This window comes from Schistocerca piceifrons, chromosome 10, assembly GCF_021461385.2.
Source record: "Schistocerca piceifrons isolate TAMUIC-IGC-003096 chromosome 10, iqSchPice1.1, whole genome shotgun sequence".
Classification (NCBI taxonomy): Eukaryota; Metazoa; Arthropoda; class Insecta; order Orthoptera; family Acrididae; genus Schistocerca; species Schistocerca piceifrons.
The window spans coordinates 134,494,637-134,516,595 of record NC_060147.1 but is presented as its reverse complement, the minus strand read 5'-3'; the positions used below and the strand labels follow the sequence as shown (position 1 = coordinate 134,516,595).

The following is a 21,959-nucleotide window of genomic DNA, read 5'->3' as shown; positions in this document are numbered from 1 at the left end:
AGATAAGTTAGTGAACTGATCTGAAAGTTCGGCTACTTTCTCCGACAGTGAACTTATTTCCTCTGTGTGTTTTTCTGAACCAAGTTTCAGTGTGTCCATTTGTGTTGAAATCGCATCTACTGTGTCCTTTAAGTTTTCCTTAGTTTTTGCAAGTCGCGTAACCGAATCGATGGATGCAACTGAGTCAATTTTAACTTGCAAGGTGTCATGATTTTCGCGAACAATAGTTTGCAGTCCTTTTATGGCTACTTCGTGATCTGCAATGCATTTTCATGACGCGAAAAAATAGGTTGAAAATGCTCACAAATTTATGTTTTTACGTCATTACAGACTTTTTGACATTTCGATTCGATTTTAAGTAACTCAGCAGTTAAACCTTCACGTGTTTATTCAAGCGTTTGTTCTATTGAGTCTAACTTTTGAAGCTGTTGCTGTGTTTGTCTCTGATTTTGTTCCATTGTTGTGTCTAACTTTTGAAGATTTTGTTCCATTGTGACTAACTTTTGAAGATTTTGTTCCATTGTGACTAACTTTTGAAGATTTTGTTCCATTGTGTGTAACTTTTGAAGGTTTTGTCCCATTTGTTGCATTAATTGTCATAACAATGCACTTGTGTCTGAAACGTGTTCCGCAGTGCTACTCGGCAGTGCATTTGAACCGGCAATATTCGCATTTTGAAAAGCAGAAAATGTGTCTTGACTTATTTGAGAAAACGGTGAGAACGCAAAATCAGAATCTACAGTATTTGCAAGATTGTGTCCTGTCATTTCGGAATCCTGAGGCGAGCTGTTGCTGACCGATCGATCGATAATGCTTCCCTGTTCACTAATTGTTTCACTGCCTACACCATTATTTGCTGCCCGCTCCATTTCCCTATGCACAGTTACCAAATTACTACGTTGACTGTCTGTTAATTCATTACACGGTGGTGCTGGCATGCTACGCTCGTCGTCACTATTATTTCTCAGTTTACTTTCGAGTCTAGTGTTACGTTTTTCACACGCCATAATTATCACGTATTTCACACAACAAGAAAAGCACAATTTGAAGAGCAAAAACAAGAAAACACATTAGCATAGCAATGAAAATAATATCTCGTTAATTGCAAGCGCAGCTGAGAAATACTTGGCGCAAATCTACATGCATGCCACATCTGTTTTACTGTACAACAATGAAAAACTGCAACTACAAAGAAGGTTCTCTCTACAATTACGCGCTAGCAATAAACAATAGCTACACTAATTACACAAACTACAAGATAAATCAGAAGATTCCAGTGAGGTATCCTCGGCTATGGGTCGACATATGAAACGTCCCCTTTGAAAAATTAGTGAATTACTGTGCTGGTAAACCCCTTACCTTATTTGATTTTCAAACACCTGAGCAAAACTGAACGTACTCAGACATTTCTCTCGTTACTTATTGTGATCATCACTAAACTCACACACAATATTTTTAGCGCAACGCAATCTGACTTTCGATAATCCCTACAAAAGAATGGCCCTGACTAACAATAACCTATACCTTTCATGAATCACTTACCTCACAAAAATCTTCGTTACTCGAACTACTGCAATACAGCGAGCGCCAATACTCTCAGCTAAATGAAAGATTCAAACTACAGAAGGCACTAACTACTGATAGGCATAGTTAGCAAATGAAAGATTTTGATAGAGAACAAACAATGTATTTACCTTAATAATGTTCAAAAGTCATAATATTTATATATCAGTTCATGACATCCAGTCTTACAAATTTACTCTCTGTGATGGACACACGTCCAGATCATCCGCTCTCAAAACTCCGCCATCTCTCTCCCCACATCCACCACTGCTGGCGGCTCACCTACAACTGCGCAACGCTATGCGCTGTTCACATCCAACTGCGTTACCAACGTAAAAACCTAAACAGCCTACTTACAGATGCTGTTCTCATAGACATGACAGGATGCGAGGTGGACGAAACCTTAAGGACAAAGTTTGTGGAGAAATTTATAAAGACTCCAGATGTTTATCGGACACGTCGTGCGAGGAATATAAGAATCAAACAATGGAAACTACAAGCAGGAATATGAACAATGTAGGAAGAGATAGGTTGCTATTTACCATAAAGAAGGTACGTCAAGTTGCAGACATGCACTATTGAAAGACACTCACATCTACATCTACATCTACATCGATACTCCGCAAGCCACCTGACGGTGTGTGTCGGTGGCCACCTTGAGTACCTCTATCGGTTCTCCCTTCTATTCCAGTCTCGTATTGTTCGTGGAAAGAAGGACTGTCGGTATGCCTCTGTGTGGGCTCTAATCTCTCTCTGATTTTATCCTCATGGTCTCTTAGCGAGATATACGTAGGAGGGAGCAATATACTGCTTGACTCCTCGGTGAAGGTATGTTCTCGAAACTTTAACAAAAGCCCGTACCGAACTACTGAGCGTCTCTCTTGCAGAGTCTTCCACTGGAGTTTATCTATCATCTCCGTAACGCTTTCGCGATTACTAAATGATCCTGTATCGAAGCGCGCTGCTCTCCGTTGGATCTTCTCTATCTCTTCAATCAGCCCTATCTGTTACGGATCCCACACTGGTGAGCGGTGTTCAAGCTTTAGAGGTCGTCAGCAAAGAGAGACAATCACACAGCATTCACACACACACACACACACACACACACACACACACACACACACACACACACGTACACACAAACAAGCACGCCTCACGCACACACGACCACCAACTCTAGCGTCTAGCGCCGGCAATCTATCTTTTTCCTACATTGAGGAGTATAAAAATACAGATACAAGAAAAGAAGCACTTTTTTCATTTTTAATGAATCCATAATGGTTTCGTGTGGCACGTAGAGAGCGTACAAGTTCGTCGACCTGCTGTATTTATGATTCTAAGTCTTATTTCCGATATTTATGGGAAAAAACCGAAATATTGACATTCAAAGGACGCTAATTCATAAGATATGCTTGATTTATTGTTCTAAATTTTAAAAAGGTTCAGCCTGTATCCAAGCCGTCTGCTATGAAGAGCAAAATGTGAGATTCTTTTTCTCAGTTCTAACATTTGCTAAACGCTTCATTTATTTTGTATCTGTTGTTGTATTTATTACATTACAATGCACTAGCACCATGTGTGGTCTTCCTTCCTAGAATCTGAAATGAGTTTCTTAAACTCACAGGTCATCTTTCTTGCTGCACACATGCGTAAATTAATAACGTTTACGTGATTATCTGCTATTTTATTTACTTTTCTTTACCGTGATTTTATTTCCTCAGTCGGCTACAAATCTCGTTGCAGGTTTCAGGAACCATTTTCGTTAATAATTGTGGGGATACAACAGCAGTGAATTTGATATCCTTTAAACTTCTGCCAGTCGCTAGAAATCGCCATCTAGCTAACAGCTTCTCCATGCGGTCTACAGCCTCTCTCATGACTATATTCATTAATAATGGTTTTATTGTGTTCAGCAGCTCCGAAATGCGTGATAAATCCTTTATTAGACAGTTACGAAAAACAGCGGCTCGCGGCTGCTTAAGTAACAGAACGTGCATGAATTTCTTCCCTCGCATTAGCAGTCTCTTTGCCATCACCTTTCTGTCTCTCTTTTTCTCCTGTAAAGCAGTCTTCGTTTCTGTGTAAAATCAGGCAGCACCTCGTAAATCGTAAACACAACAACAGGGCTGTAATCGCTGTGTGAAGTCGGTCGGGACGTGTGTGGGCTGACACGAAATTAGTCGGTTGGTCGGTCGGTTGGTTGATTGGTCTGTCGGTCGGCTGACAAATTGGTGCCTGTGTAGGGGCCATTATTGGTGTTAGCTTTATTTCTTGCCATTGATAGAAACAGTCGTCTTTGATTGGCATTTGCTTTACTTCTTGCCACTGGTAGATATAGACGAAAGAGAAACGGGCACAACTGTGACGTAGCGCTGTTTGCTTGCTGCCTGTTTCGTCGGCTGAGGCGTGTATTCTACCTTCGGCCGCTGTGGTTTTCCGCTCGCCAATGTGTGTTATGTGCGTGTGTTATGTGTGTGTTGCTTCACATGAGCTACCCTCCTGTAGCGCTATTACTGCCGGTGGTAACCCAGACCCAGCAAGTCTGCACCCGTCTTCTGTAATCACGTCGGCGGGTCCCCTAGCTGTTTCTAACGCCTCTCTAATCTTCCTGCTCAAGGTAAGTGGCTGTTTTTCTGGTACGCGCAATTCGTGAAATGTTATCTGCCTGCAGCCGTCACCCTCGCGTTCCGCCACTGCTGACTTCGTGTGTCACTTTGACGAATATATATTTCATGTTTCCGATGTCTGTGTGCTAATCAGTCGCCCCATCTCGCCTGTATACAGTAGTCCACGCTCGCGGCTGATTTCGTAAACTCCAGCAGCATGTAACTTGTCGGCTGCATATTTCTTTGAGCAGAGGACATGTTTTTATTTCATTACTGCCTCAGAAAATAGCTCTAATACCTGCTCAGAGGAGAATTCTGCACTCTCGCTCTATTACCCCGTGTAATAGCGCGGTGTTTTGTTGCTGTTCTTCGCTATTGCTTTCATCCTTTCTCGCCGTTGGTTTGTCAGTCATCTTTATCTCATAACCATTGCCTCCGAAGATGAACCTGAGATTTCGTAGCTGGGAAGAGTGGTACACGGTGAAACAAAAATTACATTTTTGATTATTTTGTAGAAATCACTTCTTACTGAATAAAATATTTTTTAGAAAGAACAATTTATTTGCCAACATTTTGGAGTGAAACAAAAATGATTTGGCAGCTAATTAATAAATGAACCTGTAATTTTTGAAATATGCTGCAAATGTTTTACTGTGTACTCTGTGTAATACACAGTTAAACAGTTACGATTTTTGCTTTATTAATGCTTGAATAGATTAGATCACAAAGGAAACATTAATACAGTGTTAAATATAAATACAAGCATTAATCGAAAATACGTTTTGCTCTGTGAAAATCAAGTCTACCAAAACTGACATAGTGTTTTGTAGCCATAGACAACGCACAATCATTGCAGTGTCCATACGTGATACACATCAGAGTCTTCTGCTTAAGGGAATGCAAAACCTCTTTTTATTTTAGTTTTTTGGAAGGTACGAGACCACATATTCATCACTACCACGGATCAGGACTTAAAAGTATGAAAACACATCAATTGGGCCGGCCGCGGTGGTCTCGCGGTTCTAGGCGCGCAGTCCGGAACCGTGCGACTGCTACGGTCGCAGGTTCGAATCCTGCCTTGGGCATGGATGTGTGTGATGTCCTTAGGTTAGTTAGGTTTAAGTAGTTCTAAGTTCTAGGGGACTAATGACCACAGCAGTTGAGTCCAATAGTGCTCAGAGCCATTTGAACCATTTTGAACATCAATTGGAAATTATAACAAAATATAATCGCCAATCACACAACATCCCAGTTCAAATTAAAAAAAAAAAATCTTTTGATGAACTGCACTCTGATTGATCAGATGAGACATATTTATCGCCTTGTCCATCACCTCCGCTTGAAGCCCTTTTCCTTTCACGTTACTGAGTTATCTTCGTGTTGCTTTCTTCTCATTTCTTTTCTCATTTTCTTCTAACTTCACCCTTTTCCTCAAATTTTTTTCTGCAGTCGCCTTCTCAGGTGTTTAAGAGAATATGATGTTTCTCTGTTTTGAGTGTCCATTTGTTTTTATGAGAGGATCTTTTGGGAAATCACGAAACTCCTTCAGTGAGACATATGCTTCAACATTTTGCATATCACCTTTCTACGTGTTTGGAGGGCACACACATCTCTCTGATTCCAGTGGTTCTGCTGAGTTAGGCGCACCATCAGAATTTAGAGAGTGGTCTGAAACTAAAGACATAGGAAAATCCGACTCATCGAAAATGTTAACATGAAATAGGTTAATTCCACATTTTCTAAAACCAGTAGTTCCATTTGTAAGTGCCACTGTTTTAAGAAAACCTTCACTAGCACATTCTCTAACTTTATAAACTGTCATAGGGCATTTTTGATGTGTTTATCTAATGAGTTTTTCAATTTAGTGTATAAGGGTCTTAAGCTGCCCTTCTGAAATCTCCCTCCCTCTCTCTCTTGATCCTTGTTTGCTGTATTGGTACATTTTGTTGCATTTGGGGTCTAGATGTGTGTGGACAACACTGCGTTGATGATGGAGTTGTTTACCGAATAGAGGGTGGTCAGAAACTGTGAGTAAAGCTTGTAAGGGTTAAACTTTTGTATTTGTGCGAATCTACAGCCTCCAGATGCTTAAGAAACGTGAACATGATTCGTGGTAGGTTGTAATGCGATGTCTGTTTAATCGTGCGATTAGCCAGTTTGGAGTTCAAATGGTTCTGAGCACTATGGGATTTAACTGCTGAGGTCATCAGTCCCCTAGAACTTAGAACTACTTAAACCTAACTAACCTAAGGACATCACACACATCCATGCCCGAGGCAGGATTCGAACCTGCGACCGTAGCGGTCTCGCTGTTCCAGACTGTAGCGCCTAGAACCGTTCGGCCGCTCCGGCCGGCTCCAGTTTGGAGTAAACGTCTTTGTAAAACATGTTTGTAACATTTGTATTGCATGTCATTTTCACATCACTGTTAATTACAAGTAAAAAGTAGCCATAATCCTTCATTTTACGAAAGGATCCTGACTGCAGTGACATTTTTTAAGATCGTAGTCTGTATTTTGCTCTATGTGTAACAACATGGTAATTAGCTAATCGCTCGATTAAATAAAGATCGCATTACAACTTGCTACGGACCATGTTTCCGTTTGTTGAGCTGGTAAGGGTGTTGCAGGATAGGTTGCGCTGAGAAATAAGAAAGAAATTCGATACTTTTGCCGATTCTGAGCATTTCATCATTGAAGTTGGCCAATGAGACTGTTGCACACACAAATTCAAGCGGCCCACCAAATACAATTAATGTCAGTTCCTCTCGTGACATGGAAGATAGAGTTCAAGGCCACTCAGCCTTTGGCTTGGGTTCGGTTCTTACTACCGTCTCAAGTCCAATTCCTGTACTGCACTTTTGTTCGGCTCCAGGAAACAAAACGAAGAACACATTTGGGACGCCTTCTCTGGAGGGCATTTGAATTCGTGCAGCGGCCTGATTGTCCAGTTTCAATTGGAAATGGCGTAACATATCGAGATTTTTCTTAACAGTTATTTCTCAGCACAACCTACCCTGCAACACCCTTAAATTTCTATTGGCAGTTTCTGACCACCCTGTATATCTGCAGAACTTCAGTACGCCATGTAGATGGAAGGGAATCAAATGGTTTTTGTAAGTAATGAAGACTGTATACACATTACACTTTGTCATCCACTGCTTGCTCTAGTAAAACAGAATATGTGTTCAGATGACCTTTACCAACTCGAGATTTCTTCGCTAAGACTCTCTGGTCATATGCTCCCAAAGTGATTCGCATCAAATTTCAGTATATATAATTTTGTTTGAATCTGATGTGATCTCATAATACATTTTGCATAAGCATGTGATAGGCCAGTATTTATGCGAGTCCGTTGGGTCTCCTTCTGTTGCTAAAAGGCATGTTAGAACCTTATGGGGCGTTTTGGTCCAATAAGTGGTTGTTGAATAAAGGTGCCGGGTTACACAGTGAAGTACGTGTGTTGAAGCGTTTGTGACAGCAATTCTACATGAGGGGTTGGATCCGGTGCTTTCCAATTTAACGCTGATATTACTGGGACAGTGACGTCTACCATAATGATGGTGCTAATCGTCCATTTTTTTTTGCATGTCTTGTTCTCTCCTCCTCACTGTTAAACTGGATGCTATTTGGCTCGCTCTGCAGGGTAGCCGCCTCGTCTGGCTCCCCCCATTAGAGGTTCGAGTCCTCCCTCGGGCATGTGTGTGTGTGTGTGTGTTTGTGTGCGTACATATGTGTGTGTGTGGTCCTCTGCGTAAGTTAGCTTAAGTTAGATTAAGTAGTGTGTAACCCTAGGGGGCAGATGATCTCAGCAGTTTGGTCCCATAGGAGCTTACCACAAATTTCCAAAATTTCCAATTTGTATCATAGCTCATTTGTTATGTACCATTATAACTATAATTATAATAATAATTAGTATTATTATGTACTGCTCCTGAACTATACTTATAATATTTGTAATTCAATAAGGATGTCTCGTTAGATGTAAGAGAGGGTCTGTATGCCAGGTGAAGTAAATGCACTAATAAATAAATTAAATAAATCTGTACTTTGACTAGGCAGTCATTCCTAAAGTCTCTCCTTGTTGATGGCATGTATAAAATACAGTGTACGAATTAATGAGAGACAGAAGCAGAGAAGCTGTGCAATGTAAACAGAGTGAGGTTGAGGCAGGGCAGGAGTACAACAGCTAACTATATGAATAAAACGTTCTCGGTTTTCCAGCTGCGTCAGTTCGAATAAAATGCTCAAGCTTTCGATGGCCATCGAAAAAACCGAGAATGCTTTATGCATGTATGCTGTTACGAAAGACTCCGAGGACACATAGCTAACTATGTGTGTACACTTCTGCCCACAGGTGGCTCAGCACAATACAGTTCCAGCTGACATACACTTGGCCCCTCTTCCCCTTCTATGATGAGCCAGTGAGTAGGGAATGGATGTGGCAGAAGTACAACAACTAATTTCTTGTGTGTTTTTTGCCACCAGGTGACCCTGCAGGATTCGTTTCCGCCCGATGTACTGGCACGCTTTCCTCTGCAACGCCGAACCAGTGAGTGTGGGGTAGATGGGGCAGAAGTTCAACAACTAATTTGTGGTGTGTGCTTCTGTCACCAGGTGGCTCGGGACAACGCAGTTCCAGCCGACATACGCCCGGCGCGCTTTCCCCTGCTACGACGAGCCGGCCATCAAGGCGCCTTTCGCCTTCAGTTTCATCGTCCCCTCCAGCTACAATGTGCTCTTCAACACCCGGTTGAATTCTACCATGTAAGTCCAGATGTCTAACGCCCCTATTTGGCTTTCACACATTTTCACTTAGAATCGGCACCAAATGATGTGTGTCCATGTGGTAGACACAGGTACAAAATACATTTCTGTTCTGGAAACAGCATGGGAATTGAACCGCAAATCAAGCATGGAATGAATAACAAACATCAGTATAAAATACATAAACTGTTAATACTCAACTTGTACGCTGAAGATCTACATGTGTTGCAATGGTCGGCCGGTGTGGCCGAGCGGCTCTAGCCGCTTAAGTCAGGAACCGCGCGACCGCTACAATCGCAGGTTCGAATCCTGCCTCGGGCGTGGATGTGTGTGATGTCCTTAGGTTAGTTAGGTTTAAGTAGTTCTAAGTTCTAGGGGACTGATGACCTCAGATGTTGAGTCCCATAGTGCTCAGAGCCATTTGAACCATTTTTTTGTGTTGCAATGTAAAATTGTTTCCCTAGTGATGTCCTTTACATGCACAATTGTAAATCTCTGTACAAGAGTTCTTTTGCGCCTGACTAGAGATTACGTTCCACGAAGCTGACAGTCCTAGCCGCGAGTTGACGTATCTGTGGAGAGGTAAGCAGTGAATAGCAATGTACGTCACTGAAGTGCAAAGTATCTCCAGTGGAATCGCTGTAGAGTACACTGGATGGGACCTGAAGATTAAGTGGGGAGTATCTGGCGATTAACTGCAAAGTGAAAAATTTAAAAACTCGCATTAAAATTCGCGGTGAAATGATATCAATGATAAGGCACACTGATGTCATTGCTGTCCTCAGAGAAACTGCACAAGAATTACTGGATCTTCTAACGATACCACCACTTGCAAAGTAGGTTAGCACTCAGATTAATAATGTTGCTCACGCAGCATATGTTGGCTTCATCGGGCAACTACAAAGTTATTGACTGTGGATGGTATCGTCAGAACGGAAATAGTGAAGTCACTGTAAAAAACTCATTAATTCTGGCACTTATCTTGAATGGATTCCCACGTAAATCTCGTCGAAGTTGTTATGGCTCATCTTGTTGATTCTAGGGTGATTCGACTTTGACTGCTAGATGGTCCAGATCTGTATTTTAGCAATATTTAAAGACCTAACAAATGTGTTTTTCAGGAAATTCTTAATGATCTAACAATCCCAGATCAGAACAATGGTATGGTAGAAATAGTTTTTGACTTGGTGTTCACGATCCACATTTTTATTAAACTTCTTGTAAATTCACATATACTTCTTCTTAATTGTCACATCATCAAGAAAGTTTTTGTATCAGTCTCCATATATTTAATTTCCACTTTAACCAAACCCAAGACTTGACCTTTTACAAAGCGAAATAACAACTTAACTTCTGCAAAGTGAAACAAAGACTTCTCTGTGCGCATTCGCGCCAAAACGGTTACAAGTAAGTCAAAGATTATGACAATCTCACAGAAATGAATACACAAAAGAACCATATCACTGTAATATATCGATACATCGGAGTACCTATACATTAATAAAACCAAATGTGAATATTGTCACAAAAATATGTCTCTTACTTCGCAGATAAGCAGTACGATATTATTGGTATCGAGAACTGGGGTTGGAGTGCCGTAATGGTCACGTAAATAAAGAATCATTACAATCTGTTGAATGGAATGAACAGTCTAATGAGTGCATAATACGGACTGAGAGTAAATCGAAGCTAGACGAAAGTAATGGCCAAGAGAAGTCTACCAGCGTCGAACATCGGTCTTAATTTGGGGAAGAAGTTTCTGAGAATGTACATTCGGAGCACACCATTGTATGGCAGTGAGATGCGGTCTGTGGGAAAACCAGAAAAGAAGAGAAACGAAGCATTTGAGATGTGGTGCTACAGATGACTGTTGAAAATTTGGTGGACTGATGAGATAAGGAATGAAGAGGTTGTCCACAGAATCGGAGAGGAAAGTACGAGGGTGAGTCAAATGAAAACCTTAAATTTGTAATAACAAATCGAAATTTCGCGCCGTTATCCTGTAAGTTGGTGAGCGTGCTACAAACAGCGTGCAGAATGGCCTGTAGGTGGCAGCATAGTGCAGATGCACACATACCGTCGCAGTATCAGTATAAAGATGGCCGCCCCACTTGCGACTTGCACCAGGGAAGAACAGCGTTCTGTTATTCGGTTTTTGCTTAGCAAAGGTGTGAATCCTATTGAAATTCATCGACGAATGAAGGTTCAGTACGGTGATGCATGTCTGTCACAGCAGCAAGTCTACAAATGGAGTAGGAAGTTCGCAGATGGTGTGACTTCAGTGGAGGATTCTCCTCGTCCAGGTCAGGCACAACGAGTTGTGACTCGACAGAACATTGCAGCAGTTGAAGCCATAGTGAAGGAAAACCGCCGAGTGACATTGCAGCATGTTTACACATTAGTCTTGTCAGCACACCATATTGTGCATGATGTGCTCCAATTTCATAAAGTGTCTGCAAGATGGCTGCCACGGCAGCTGACTCCTGAAATGAGAGAACGACGTGTTGATGCTTGTGGAGAACTTCTTCGGCGCTTTGAACGAGAAGGTGATGGCTTCGTTGCAAGAATCGTTACTGGTGACGAAACCTGGGTTCACTTCCAACAACCGGAAACGAAGAGAGCGAGCAAGGAACGGCGCCATTCCTAATCACCAAATAATTTCCATATGTCTGAACCACGCAAAGACGCAATGGGAGGAAAGAAGTTCCGTTCTGATGAAGAGGTACGCCACGCGGTGCATGAGTGGTTGCGTGGGCTACAAAAAGAATTTTTTTCTAAAGAAATTTATGCACTTTGTAGGCTCTGGAGGACTTCCATTGAGCGTGGGGGAGATTATGTTGAAAAGTGATACAGCTTTGTATCACTTGTGCATAATCAATAATATTTTTAAAAAATATTTAAGGTTTTCATTAGACTCACCCTCGTAATATATGGAAAACACTGACAAGAAGACGGGAGGCGAGGCTAGGACATCTGTTAAGACACCATGGAATAACTGTAGAGGGAGCTTGTACTGGAAAACAGACTGAAACACATCCAGCAAATAAAAAAGGATAGTGCTACTCTGAGATTAAGAGGTTGGCACAGGAGAGCAATTCGTGGCGGGCTGCATCAAATCAGAAGACTGATGACTTTTTTAAAAAAAAAAGAAAGAAAAAAAACTGCAGTTTCCGCTGCAGCACCCTGGTAGGGCTAGGGCTTCGCGCCACTTGATGTTGGACGATGCTCGATGCAGTATCGACCACTGGTGGACAGCCACTGCACTCGTACTGCCAACTTCAGATCAACGACGATGACGACCCCCTGTGTGGCACTGATTGTGCAATACCACAGAAAGTAGCACTTAAGAACAGAAGACAGTTTGTAGACGAAGTAACAATTTGGATGCTATCTACTTCCCTGACTGAGGTGGCCCAATACTTCTACCAGTGAGCCAACTGGGTACATGGAATGGAGGCTTTGGCTGTTTGGTCGTTTCACCTGGATGCCCGTCCTCAATTAGTAGATTGTACTTAATGCAGAATTGCCTAGAATCCAGAAGGCAATGGAACGGAAGAGGCTTCAATTTCGTCTTATCATTATTCTGGGGCCTCAGTTTTACTTTTAATTTTTAATTTTAGTTTTCTTGGACGATCATGTTTGTGAAACTCATGATGGTGCATAATGTGTCAGTATGCTCACAAATAAGATATATTTTCTCTGTGGGAACATGACTACATGCTGATCATTTAAATAACAGATTTTTTTGTTTTAATCTTAATTTACAACAAAATTCGATAAAAGTAACCCAACAATGTACATACTATCACTGAAAAATTTATCCTTGGAACAGAACAGTTCGTATAATAGTGTCAGTTTTTTTTCAAACTTTATCTGCCACACCATTAATTCTTAAGGATTGAAGTCAAATATTTTATGGTTGCATGGTTTGGTACTTTCTGGCTGTAAGATTAAAGTGGAAGACAATGTGATTTCTTGTGTCATATTTATGAATACTACTGCTGGAGGATTGTTAAAAACAAATGTGATAGAAGAGTATATGGAATGTGGGGCTGTTGTTAGTAATCCTAGATCTTTAAACAGTCGCCTACATCAAATTCGAGGATGGACATCGGATATTACATTTACAGCATATTTCTGTGCAGTGAATACATTGTGTCTATGTGTGGAATTGCCCCATTTTCCTTACGACATCAGTCAATGGAAGTATGAAAAGTGAACTAATTTTGTAATACTTTCATCACCGAAATCAGCAATTCCTTGTACAGCAAATGTTGCTGAACTCAAGCATTTGAGATGATCTGTAATGTATGATTTTCAATTCAAGTTCTGATGAAGAATTTTGAATGCTTAGTTTTACATATTTTCTTTTGAGCCTGATGTGTTTTTACTACTGATGCTATAGGTTGCCTTGTACGTAATCGAATGAACTATGTTTGTTGTGAGCAGTATATATTTCTCTGTATCACTGTAACATGGAATGTCATTTCTAAATAGCAAGAATGGGGATAGACCCAGAAGTGACCCCTGTGGAGCACCAATACTAATTGTCGCCATTAAGAAGAAGATTCATCATGATAACTACATGTGCCATCTAATATTGCCCTGTGCATCCAGTCAGTTGAATATATAGTGAAACTCTCATCATTATACCTCAAAAGCCTTAAACTTCAAGTTTGTAGGAAAGAACGTTGTTATTTTCACTCAAATGCGTCAAATGGCTCAGAAAATATATTTCTAGGTGAAATCTTATCACTCAGGTATTTTGATAGATGGTCTGTGAAATGGTGGATGACATGTTCTAGAATACCAACTGTGACAGGCCCAGAACCTTACCGTTGCATATGCACTCAGTTATTCCTTTTGCAAAGGAATTTGATTGTAAAATGTGGCCATAATTATTAATATCTGAAAATTTTGTATTCTTGCTGCTCTGCAGTCTGTTAGTATTTGCTAAAAGGTATCTTCCTGTGAGCCATGAGATGCATGTGAAATATTTAATTGCCAGCACAGTATGTGGGCACATAACCCACAGACAGTGCCCTCTGACACAGAGAACAAACAAGCAGATGTATACGTATTGGTATCTATAACACAATAGCGTTTGTATACAGCAGAGTAGAATTATTAGGTTACTTAAATTTGTGATAACAGTAACAACACTTAACAGTCAATAACCATTCAAACTATCACAGAAATTACAGCAATTACAAAGTCAAGATTGATGAGGTTTCCCCAAAACCCACAAGGCTGTATGAGGATGCTTCATTCGCAACTATCGGTTTCACGTCAGTGGAGGCCTAGGCCTGGCTCATGCAGCAGTTATGCTTTGTACATTCTGACAAGGATCTTTTGCATGTACTCAATTTTGATATGGCAGTGTACCAATGTGATTTAATTCTTAACTCCCTGAAAGCTGGGACTCCATAATTGTCCATGTACATTGTTGTTGTTGTTGTTGTCTTCAGTCCTGAGACTGGTTTGATGCAGCTCTCCATGCTACTCTATCCTGTGCAAGCTTCTTCATCTCCCAGTACCTACTGCAACCTACATCCTTCTGAATCTGCTTAGTGTATTCATCTCTTGGTCTCCCTCTACGATTTTTACGCTCCACGCTGCCCTCCAATACTAAATTGGTGATCCCTTGATGCCTCAGAATATGTCCTACCAACCGATCCCTTCTTCTAGTCAAGTTGCGCCACAAACTCCTCTTGTCCCCAATTCTATTCAATACCTCCTCATTAGTTATGTGATCTACCCGTCTATACTTCAGCGTTGTTCTGTAGCACCACATTTCAAAAGCTATTGTGTTCTTTTCCGAACTATTTATCGTCCATGTTTCACTTCCACTCATGGCTACACTCCATACAAATACCTTCAGGAACGACTTCCTGACACTTAAATCTATACTCGATGTTAACAAATTTCTCTTCTTCAGAAACGCTTTCCTTGACATTGCCAGCATACATTTTATATCCTCTCTACTTCGACCATCATGAGTTATTTTGCTCCCCAAACAGCAAAACTCCTTTACTACTTTAAGTGTCTCATTCCCTAATCTAATTCCCTCAGCATCATCCGAGTTAACTCGACTACATTCCATTATCCTCATTATGCAGATATAACTGTTGTGAGTACTTGTCAACTTTTTTTAATGCAAGTACTTTGGTTCTGTACTTCTACCATTTCAAAAATTTCACTCGATGATTTGTATCCGTGACAGATAAACGTGAAGATATGTCTACACTGATGTGAAACTGGCAGTTGCGAATAAAGCACCTCATCATTCTTGACTTTTTAATTCTTGTGATTTTTATGATCATTTGAATGGTTATTGAGCATTGAGTGTTGATGTCGTTATTCACAATGTCTGAGCTGCGGCTGCCGTCACCAGTAAGTTGTTTGTACTTAAACATTATTTATGTCCACATCAAAGTATGTATGTGTCAGTTATACAATCTCGATTATGTCAAAGTTGCTGTGTGTGCAGAAAACAAAGAGCGCCATGAATATTTAGAATATAAATATTACTATGTGTATGTGATCCTGATAGCATCCAACATCTGTCACATCTCACAGTACACAGGCGGCACTTTGGACTTCTTCCAGCCGTCAAATGAGAAACGGTCACACTGCCTCGTCTGGACACTACTGTCACGGAACGGAAAGTGGTGGATATGTTAGAATGTTAATGTTCGTGAATCCAGTCCCTCAGCATTTGATGCTCATTTAAGAGAGTGCAAGCATTCTAGTAATGATATCACTGAAAACATCATCATTTGTTACAAGGCATGACAAGGTAGATTATTGAACATCCTAGAAGAAATAGAGATAAAACTCATGTGACCAGACACGGTAATGACGTCCTTAATGAAAGGCAGAGTTACGAAATAAGCTGTGTATACGGAACTCAAACAGTACGTTAACCGAATAGGTTCAAATTACAGTTTTCGCCGGTTAAATGCATGTAAAACTAGTTAAATTTGACAATATATGTTGGATCATTTCTAGATCTAGATTCGAGTTGACAACCTCCTTATATGATCGCCTAAGACTTTTTGCATTATGTCCGACTTGCTCAATGTGTTATTCGTGACAGTTAACGTCAGTTCTGTTTGTACAGGGTGTTTCAAAATTACACCGACAAATTTCAGGGGGATGCAGAAGATGTCTTGAGGAACAAAATGAGGATAGGAACCCGTGTCCAGAACCAAAGGTACAGAGCGTCAAAGTTACAGCCGCCGACGCCTGTAAATGCATGTACTCGTATGTAGAGGGTGATTCCGTGTTGATGCTGCAAACTTTCAGCGATGATGGAGAAGCATAAATTTACTAATTTGAGGTAAGGATCTTTGCTCTTAAAACGAACGAGTCGAAACTTACAAGGGAAAGTCGTTATGATATCTGTGGCAGTGGAACACATGTGCTGGTACTGTAGTTGCTAAGAATGTAGGGTATTCAACTTTCAGAGGTGATAGTATGGACCAAGACAAGGAAAAATGTGCAGTAAACTTGGGCCCTTAAAAGAATACCTCAGCGGCTCTGCGCACTTGTTCATCTTCGCTACTGAGAAACACACGCTTCCTCTGTTGAACAAGTGCTCAGAGCTCGTAAGGTATGCATTATAAGGCCCATGTATACTAGACTTTTTTCTTGTTTTGGGCCATACTATCACCTTCGAAAGTTGCCTACCTTTTAATCTTAACAACAGTACCAGTACATGCCAGAGGTATCGAAACGACTTTCGCTTATAACCTTCTAGTCAGTTATTTCCGAAGCCCGGCCTTTACCGCAGATCGATACTTTTATCCTTGTTCATCGTCCTTGAAAAGCTGTAACGCCATTAGCGAGTCATTCTGGATATAGGAGGATATACAGGGTGGTCCATTGATAGTGACCGGGTCAAAAATCTCACGAAATAAGCATCAAACAAAAAAATTACAAAGAACGAAACTTGTCTAGCTTGAAGGGGGAAACCAGATGGCGGTATGGTTGGCCCGCTAGATGGCGCTGCCATAGGTCAAACGGATATCAACTGCGTTTTTAAAAATAGGAACACCCATTTTTTATTACATATTCGTGTAGTACGTAAACAAATATGAATGTTTTAGTTGGACCACCTCTTTCGCTCTGTGATAGATGGCGCTGTAATGGTCACAAACATATGGCTCACAATTTTAGACGAACAGTCGCTAACAGGTAGGTTTTTTAAATTAAAATACAAAACGTAGGTACGTTTGAACATTTTATTTCGGTTGTTCCAATGTGATACATGTACCTTTGCGAACTTATCATTTCTGAGAACGCATGCTGATACAGCGTGATTACCTGTAAATACCACATTAATGCAATAAATGCTCAAAATGATGTCCGTCAACCTCAATGCATTTGGCAATACGTGTAACGAAATTCCTCTCAACAGCGAGTAGTTCGCCTTCCGTAATGTTCACACATGCATTGACAATGCGCTGACGCATTTTGTCAGGCGTTGTCGGGGGATCACGATAGCAAATATCCTTCAACATTCCCCCAGAAAGAAATACGGGGACGTCAGATCTGGTGAACGTGCGGATCATGGTATGGTGCTTAGACGACCAACCCACCTGTCATGAAATATGATATTCGATACCGCTTCAACCGCACGCGAGCTGTGTGCCGGACATCCATCATGTTGGAAGTACATCGCCATTCTGTCATGCAGTGAAACACCTTGTAGTAACATCGGTAGAACATTACGTAGGAAATCAGCATAGATTGCACCATTTATATTACCATCGATACAATGGGGTCTCTCCCCGATGTTATTCAATCTGTATATTGAGCAAGCAGTAAAGGAAACAAAAGAAAAATTCGGAGTAGGTATTAAAATTCATGGAGAAGAAGTAAAAACTTTGAGGTTCGCCGATGACATTGTAATTCTGTCAGAGACAGCAAAGGACTTGGAAGATTAGTTGAACGGAATGGACAGTGTCTTGAAAGGAGGATATAAGATGAACATCAACAAAAGCAAAACGAGGATAATGGAATGTAGTCAAATTAAATCGGGTGATGCTGAGGGAATTAGAGTAGGAAATGAGACACTTAAAGTAGTAAAGGAGTTTTGCTATTTGGGGAGCAAAATAACTGATGGTGGTCGAAGTAGAGAGGATATAAAATGTAGACTGGCAATGGCAAGGAAATCGTTTCTGAAGAAGAGAAATTTGTTAACGTCGAGTATAGATTTAAGTGTCAGGAAGTCGTTTCTGAAAGTATTTGTATAGAGTGTAGCCATGTATGGAAGTGAAACATAGACGATAACTAGTTTGGACAAGGAGAGAATAGAAGCTTTCGAAATGTGGTGCTACAGAAGAATGCTGAAGATAAGGTGGGTAGATCACGTAACTAATGAGCAGGTATTGAATAGGATTGGGGAGAAGAGAAGTTTGTGGCACAACTTGAGTAGAAGAAGGGATCGGTTGGTAGGACATGTTTTGAGGCATCAAGGGATCACAAATTTAACATTGGAGGGCAGCGTGGAGGGTAAAAATCGTAGAGGGAGACCAAGAGATGAATACACTAAGCAGATTCAGAAGGATGTAGGTTGCAGTAGGTACTGGGAGATGAAGAAGCTTGCACAGGATAGAGTAGCATGGAGAGCTGCATCAAACCAGTCTCAGGACTGAAGACCACAGCAACAACAACAACAATGGGGCCAATTATCCTTCCTCCCATAATACCGTCGCATACATTAACCCGCCAAGGTCGCCGATGTTCCACTTGTCGCAGCCATCGTGGATTTTCCGTTGCCCAATAGTGCATATTATGCCGGTTTACGTTACCGCTGTTGGTGAATACCAATATGTCGCCAAATAGAACGCGTGCAAAAAAGCTGTCATCGTCCCGTAATTTGTCTAGTGCCCAGTTGCAGAACAGTACACGACATTCAAAGTCGTCGCCATGCAATTCCTGGTGCATAGAAATATGGTACGGGTGCAATCGATGTTGATGTAGCATTCGCAACACCGTCGTTTTTGAGATTCCCGATTCTCGCGCAACTTGTCTGTTACGGATGTGCGGATTAGCCGCAACAGCAGCTAAAACACCTACTTGGGCATCATCATTTGCTGCAGGTCGTGGTTGATGTTTCACATGTGACTGAACACTTCGTGTTTCCTTAAATAACGTAACGTTGGATGATGTAGTCCAAGATACCTAGCAGCACGCATAGCACACGTCCGTTGGGCATTTTGACCACAATAGCCATACATGAATACGATATCGACCTTTTCCGAAATTGGTAAACGGTCCATTTTAACACGGGTAATGTATCACGAAGCAAATACCGTCAGCACTGGCGGAATGTTACGTGACACCACGTACTCATACGTTTGTGACTATTACAGCGCCATCTATCACAAAGCGAGAAAAGTGGTCCAACTAAAACATTCATATTTCTTTATGTACTACACGAATATGTAATAAAAAATGGGGGTTCCTATCTTAAAAAACGCAGTTGATATCCGTTTGACGTATGGCAGCGCCATCTAGCGGGCCAACCATAGCGTCATCTGGTTTCCCCCTTCAAGCTAGACGAGTTTCGTTCTTTGTAGTTTTTTCGTTTGATGCTTATTTCGTGAGATATTTGACCCGGTCACTATCAATGGACCACCCTGTATACATAATTAGATTTGGTCAGTATCAATGGACGGCCCTGTATATGCAGGCGCCGACGCCTATAATTTCGACGCTCTGTAGCGTCGCCGGATGACGTTTCCGAATACGGATTTCTAACCTCATTTTGTTCCTCAAGACACCTTCTGCAACCCCTCGAAGTTGTAGGTGTAATTTTGAAGCTCGCTGCATGTACACTGAGTTGACGAAAGTCACGTGACACCTCCTAACATCGTGTCGGACCTCCTTTTTCCCGGCGTAGTGCAGCAGTTCGATGTGGCAGGGACTGAGCAAGCTGCTAGAAGTCCCCTGCAGAAATATTGAGGCATGCTTCCTCTATCGCATTCCATAATTTCGGAAGTGTTGCCGATGCAGGCTTTTGTGCACCAACTGACGTCTCGATTATCTCCCATAAATATTCGATGTCGGGCAGCTGGGTACAAAATCAGTGACTCGAATTGTCCAGAGTGTTCTTCAAACCAGTCGCGGAAAACTGCGGCTTGGTAACACGGCGCATTATCATCCATAAAAATTCTTTCCTTGTTTGGGAACACGAACTCCGTGGCTGGGTGCAAACGGTCTCCTTGCAGCAGAAAATAACCGTTTCCAGTCAGTAATAACCGGATGCAGTCTGTTCCATGTAAGCGCAGCCCACGCCATTATGCATCCACCAGCAGCTTGCACAGTGCCCTGTTGACAACTCTGGTCGCGCTGGCTTCTTTGGGTGTCTGCCACATTCTTCAGAGTAGCCCTTGCTACCTACGTCCTCAATTATTTGCTGGATGTATTCCAGTCGCTGCCTTCCTCTACAGTTTTTCAGTTTTTGCCCTCTACAGCTCTCTCTAGTACCGAGGAAATCATTCCCTCATGTCTTAGCAGATGTCCTATCATCCTGTCCATTCTCCTTATCAGTGTTTTCCACATATTCCTTTCGTCTCCGATTCTGCGTAGAACTTCCTTACCTTACCAGCCCACCTAATTTTCAACATTCGTCCATAGCACAACATCTCAAATGCTTCGATTCTCTTATCTTACTCATTCCTTACCTTATCAGTCCGTCTAATTTTCAACATTCGTCTGTAACAACTCATATCAAACGCTTCGATTATCTTCTGTTCCTTTTTGCCATAGTCCATGTTACACTACCATACAATGCTGTAACCCAGACGTACATTCTCAGAAATTTCTTCCTCAAATTAAGGCGGATATTTGATATTAGTACACTTCTCTTGGCCAGGAATGCCTTTTTTTGCCATAGCTAGTCTGCTTTTGATATCATCCTTGCTCCGTCCGTCATTGGTTATTTTACTGCCTAGGTAGCAGAATTCCTTAACTTCATCTACTTCGTGACCATCAATCCTGAAGTTAAGTTTCTCGCTGTTCTCATTTCTACTACTTCTCATTACCTTCGTCTTTCTTCGATTTACTCTCAATCCATACTGCGTACTCATTAGACTACTTATTCGCTCAGCAGATCATGTAATTCTTCTTCACTTTCACTCAGGATAGCAATGTCATCAGCGAATCGTATCATTGATATCCTTTCACCTTGAATTTTAATTCCACTCCTAAACGTTTCTTTTATTTCCGTAATTCCTTCCTCGATGTACAGATTGAAGAGTAGGGGAGAAAGGCTACATCCCTGTCTTACATCCTTTTCAATACGAGCACTTCGTTCTTGCTCGTCCACTTTTATTATTCCCTCTTGGCTGTTATACGTATTGTACATGATCCGTCTCTCCCTATAGCACATCCCTACGTTTCTCAGAGTTTCGAACATCTTGCACCATTTTACATTGTCGAACGCTTTTTCCAGGTCGACAAATCCTATGAAAGTGTCTTGATTTTTCTTTAGCCTTGCTTCCATTATCAACCGCAACGTCAGAATTGCCTGTCCCCTGGCTCTACCTTTCCTGAAGCCAAACTGATGGTCATGTAGCGCATCCTCAATTTTCTTTTCCATTCTTCTGTATATTATTCTTGTAATCAACTTGCATGAATGAGCTGTTAGGCTCATTGTGCGATAATTCTCGCACTTGTCAGCTCTTGCCGGCTTCGGAATTGTGTGGATGATGCTTTTCCGAAAGTCAGATGTTATGTCGCCAGACTCATTCATTCTACAGGCCGACATGAATAGCCTTTTTGTTGCCACTTCTCCCGATGATTTTTGAAATTCTGATGGAATGTTATCTATCCCTTCTGCCTTATTTAACATTAAGTCCTCCAAAGCGCTTTTAAATTCAAATTCGAATACTGGACCCCCTATCTCTTCTAAATCGACTCCTGTTTCTTCTTTTATCACACCAGACAAATCTTCCCCCTCCTAGAGGCTTTCAATGTATTCTTTCCACATATCCGCTCTCTCCTCTGCATT

General features: G+C 41.4%; 1 protein-coding gene across 1 annotated transcript in view; it reads left to right on the top strand.

The window, feature by feature from the left end:
* The window catches only part of LOC124718769 (aminopeptidase N-like), a 152,655-nt gene that overhangs the window by 12,391 nt on the left and 118,305 nt on the right, over positions 1–21,959 (top strand). The window contains exon 5 of the mRNA XM_047244382.1: positions 8,786–8,935. Within this exon, the coding sequence (XP_047100338.1) occupies positions 8,786–8,935 (150 nt within the window). The remainder of the gene's footprint in view (positions 1–8,785; positions 8,936–21,959) is intronic.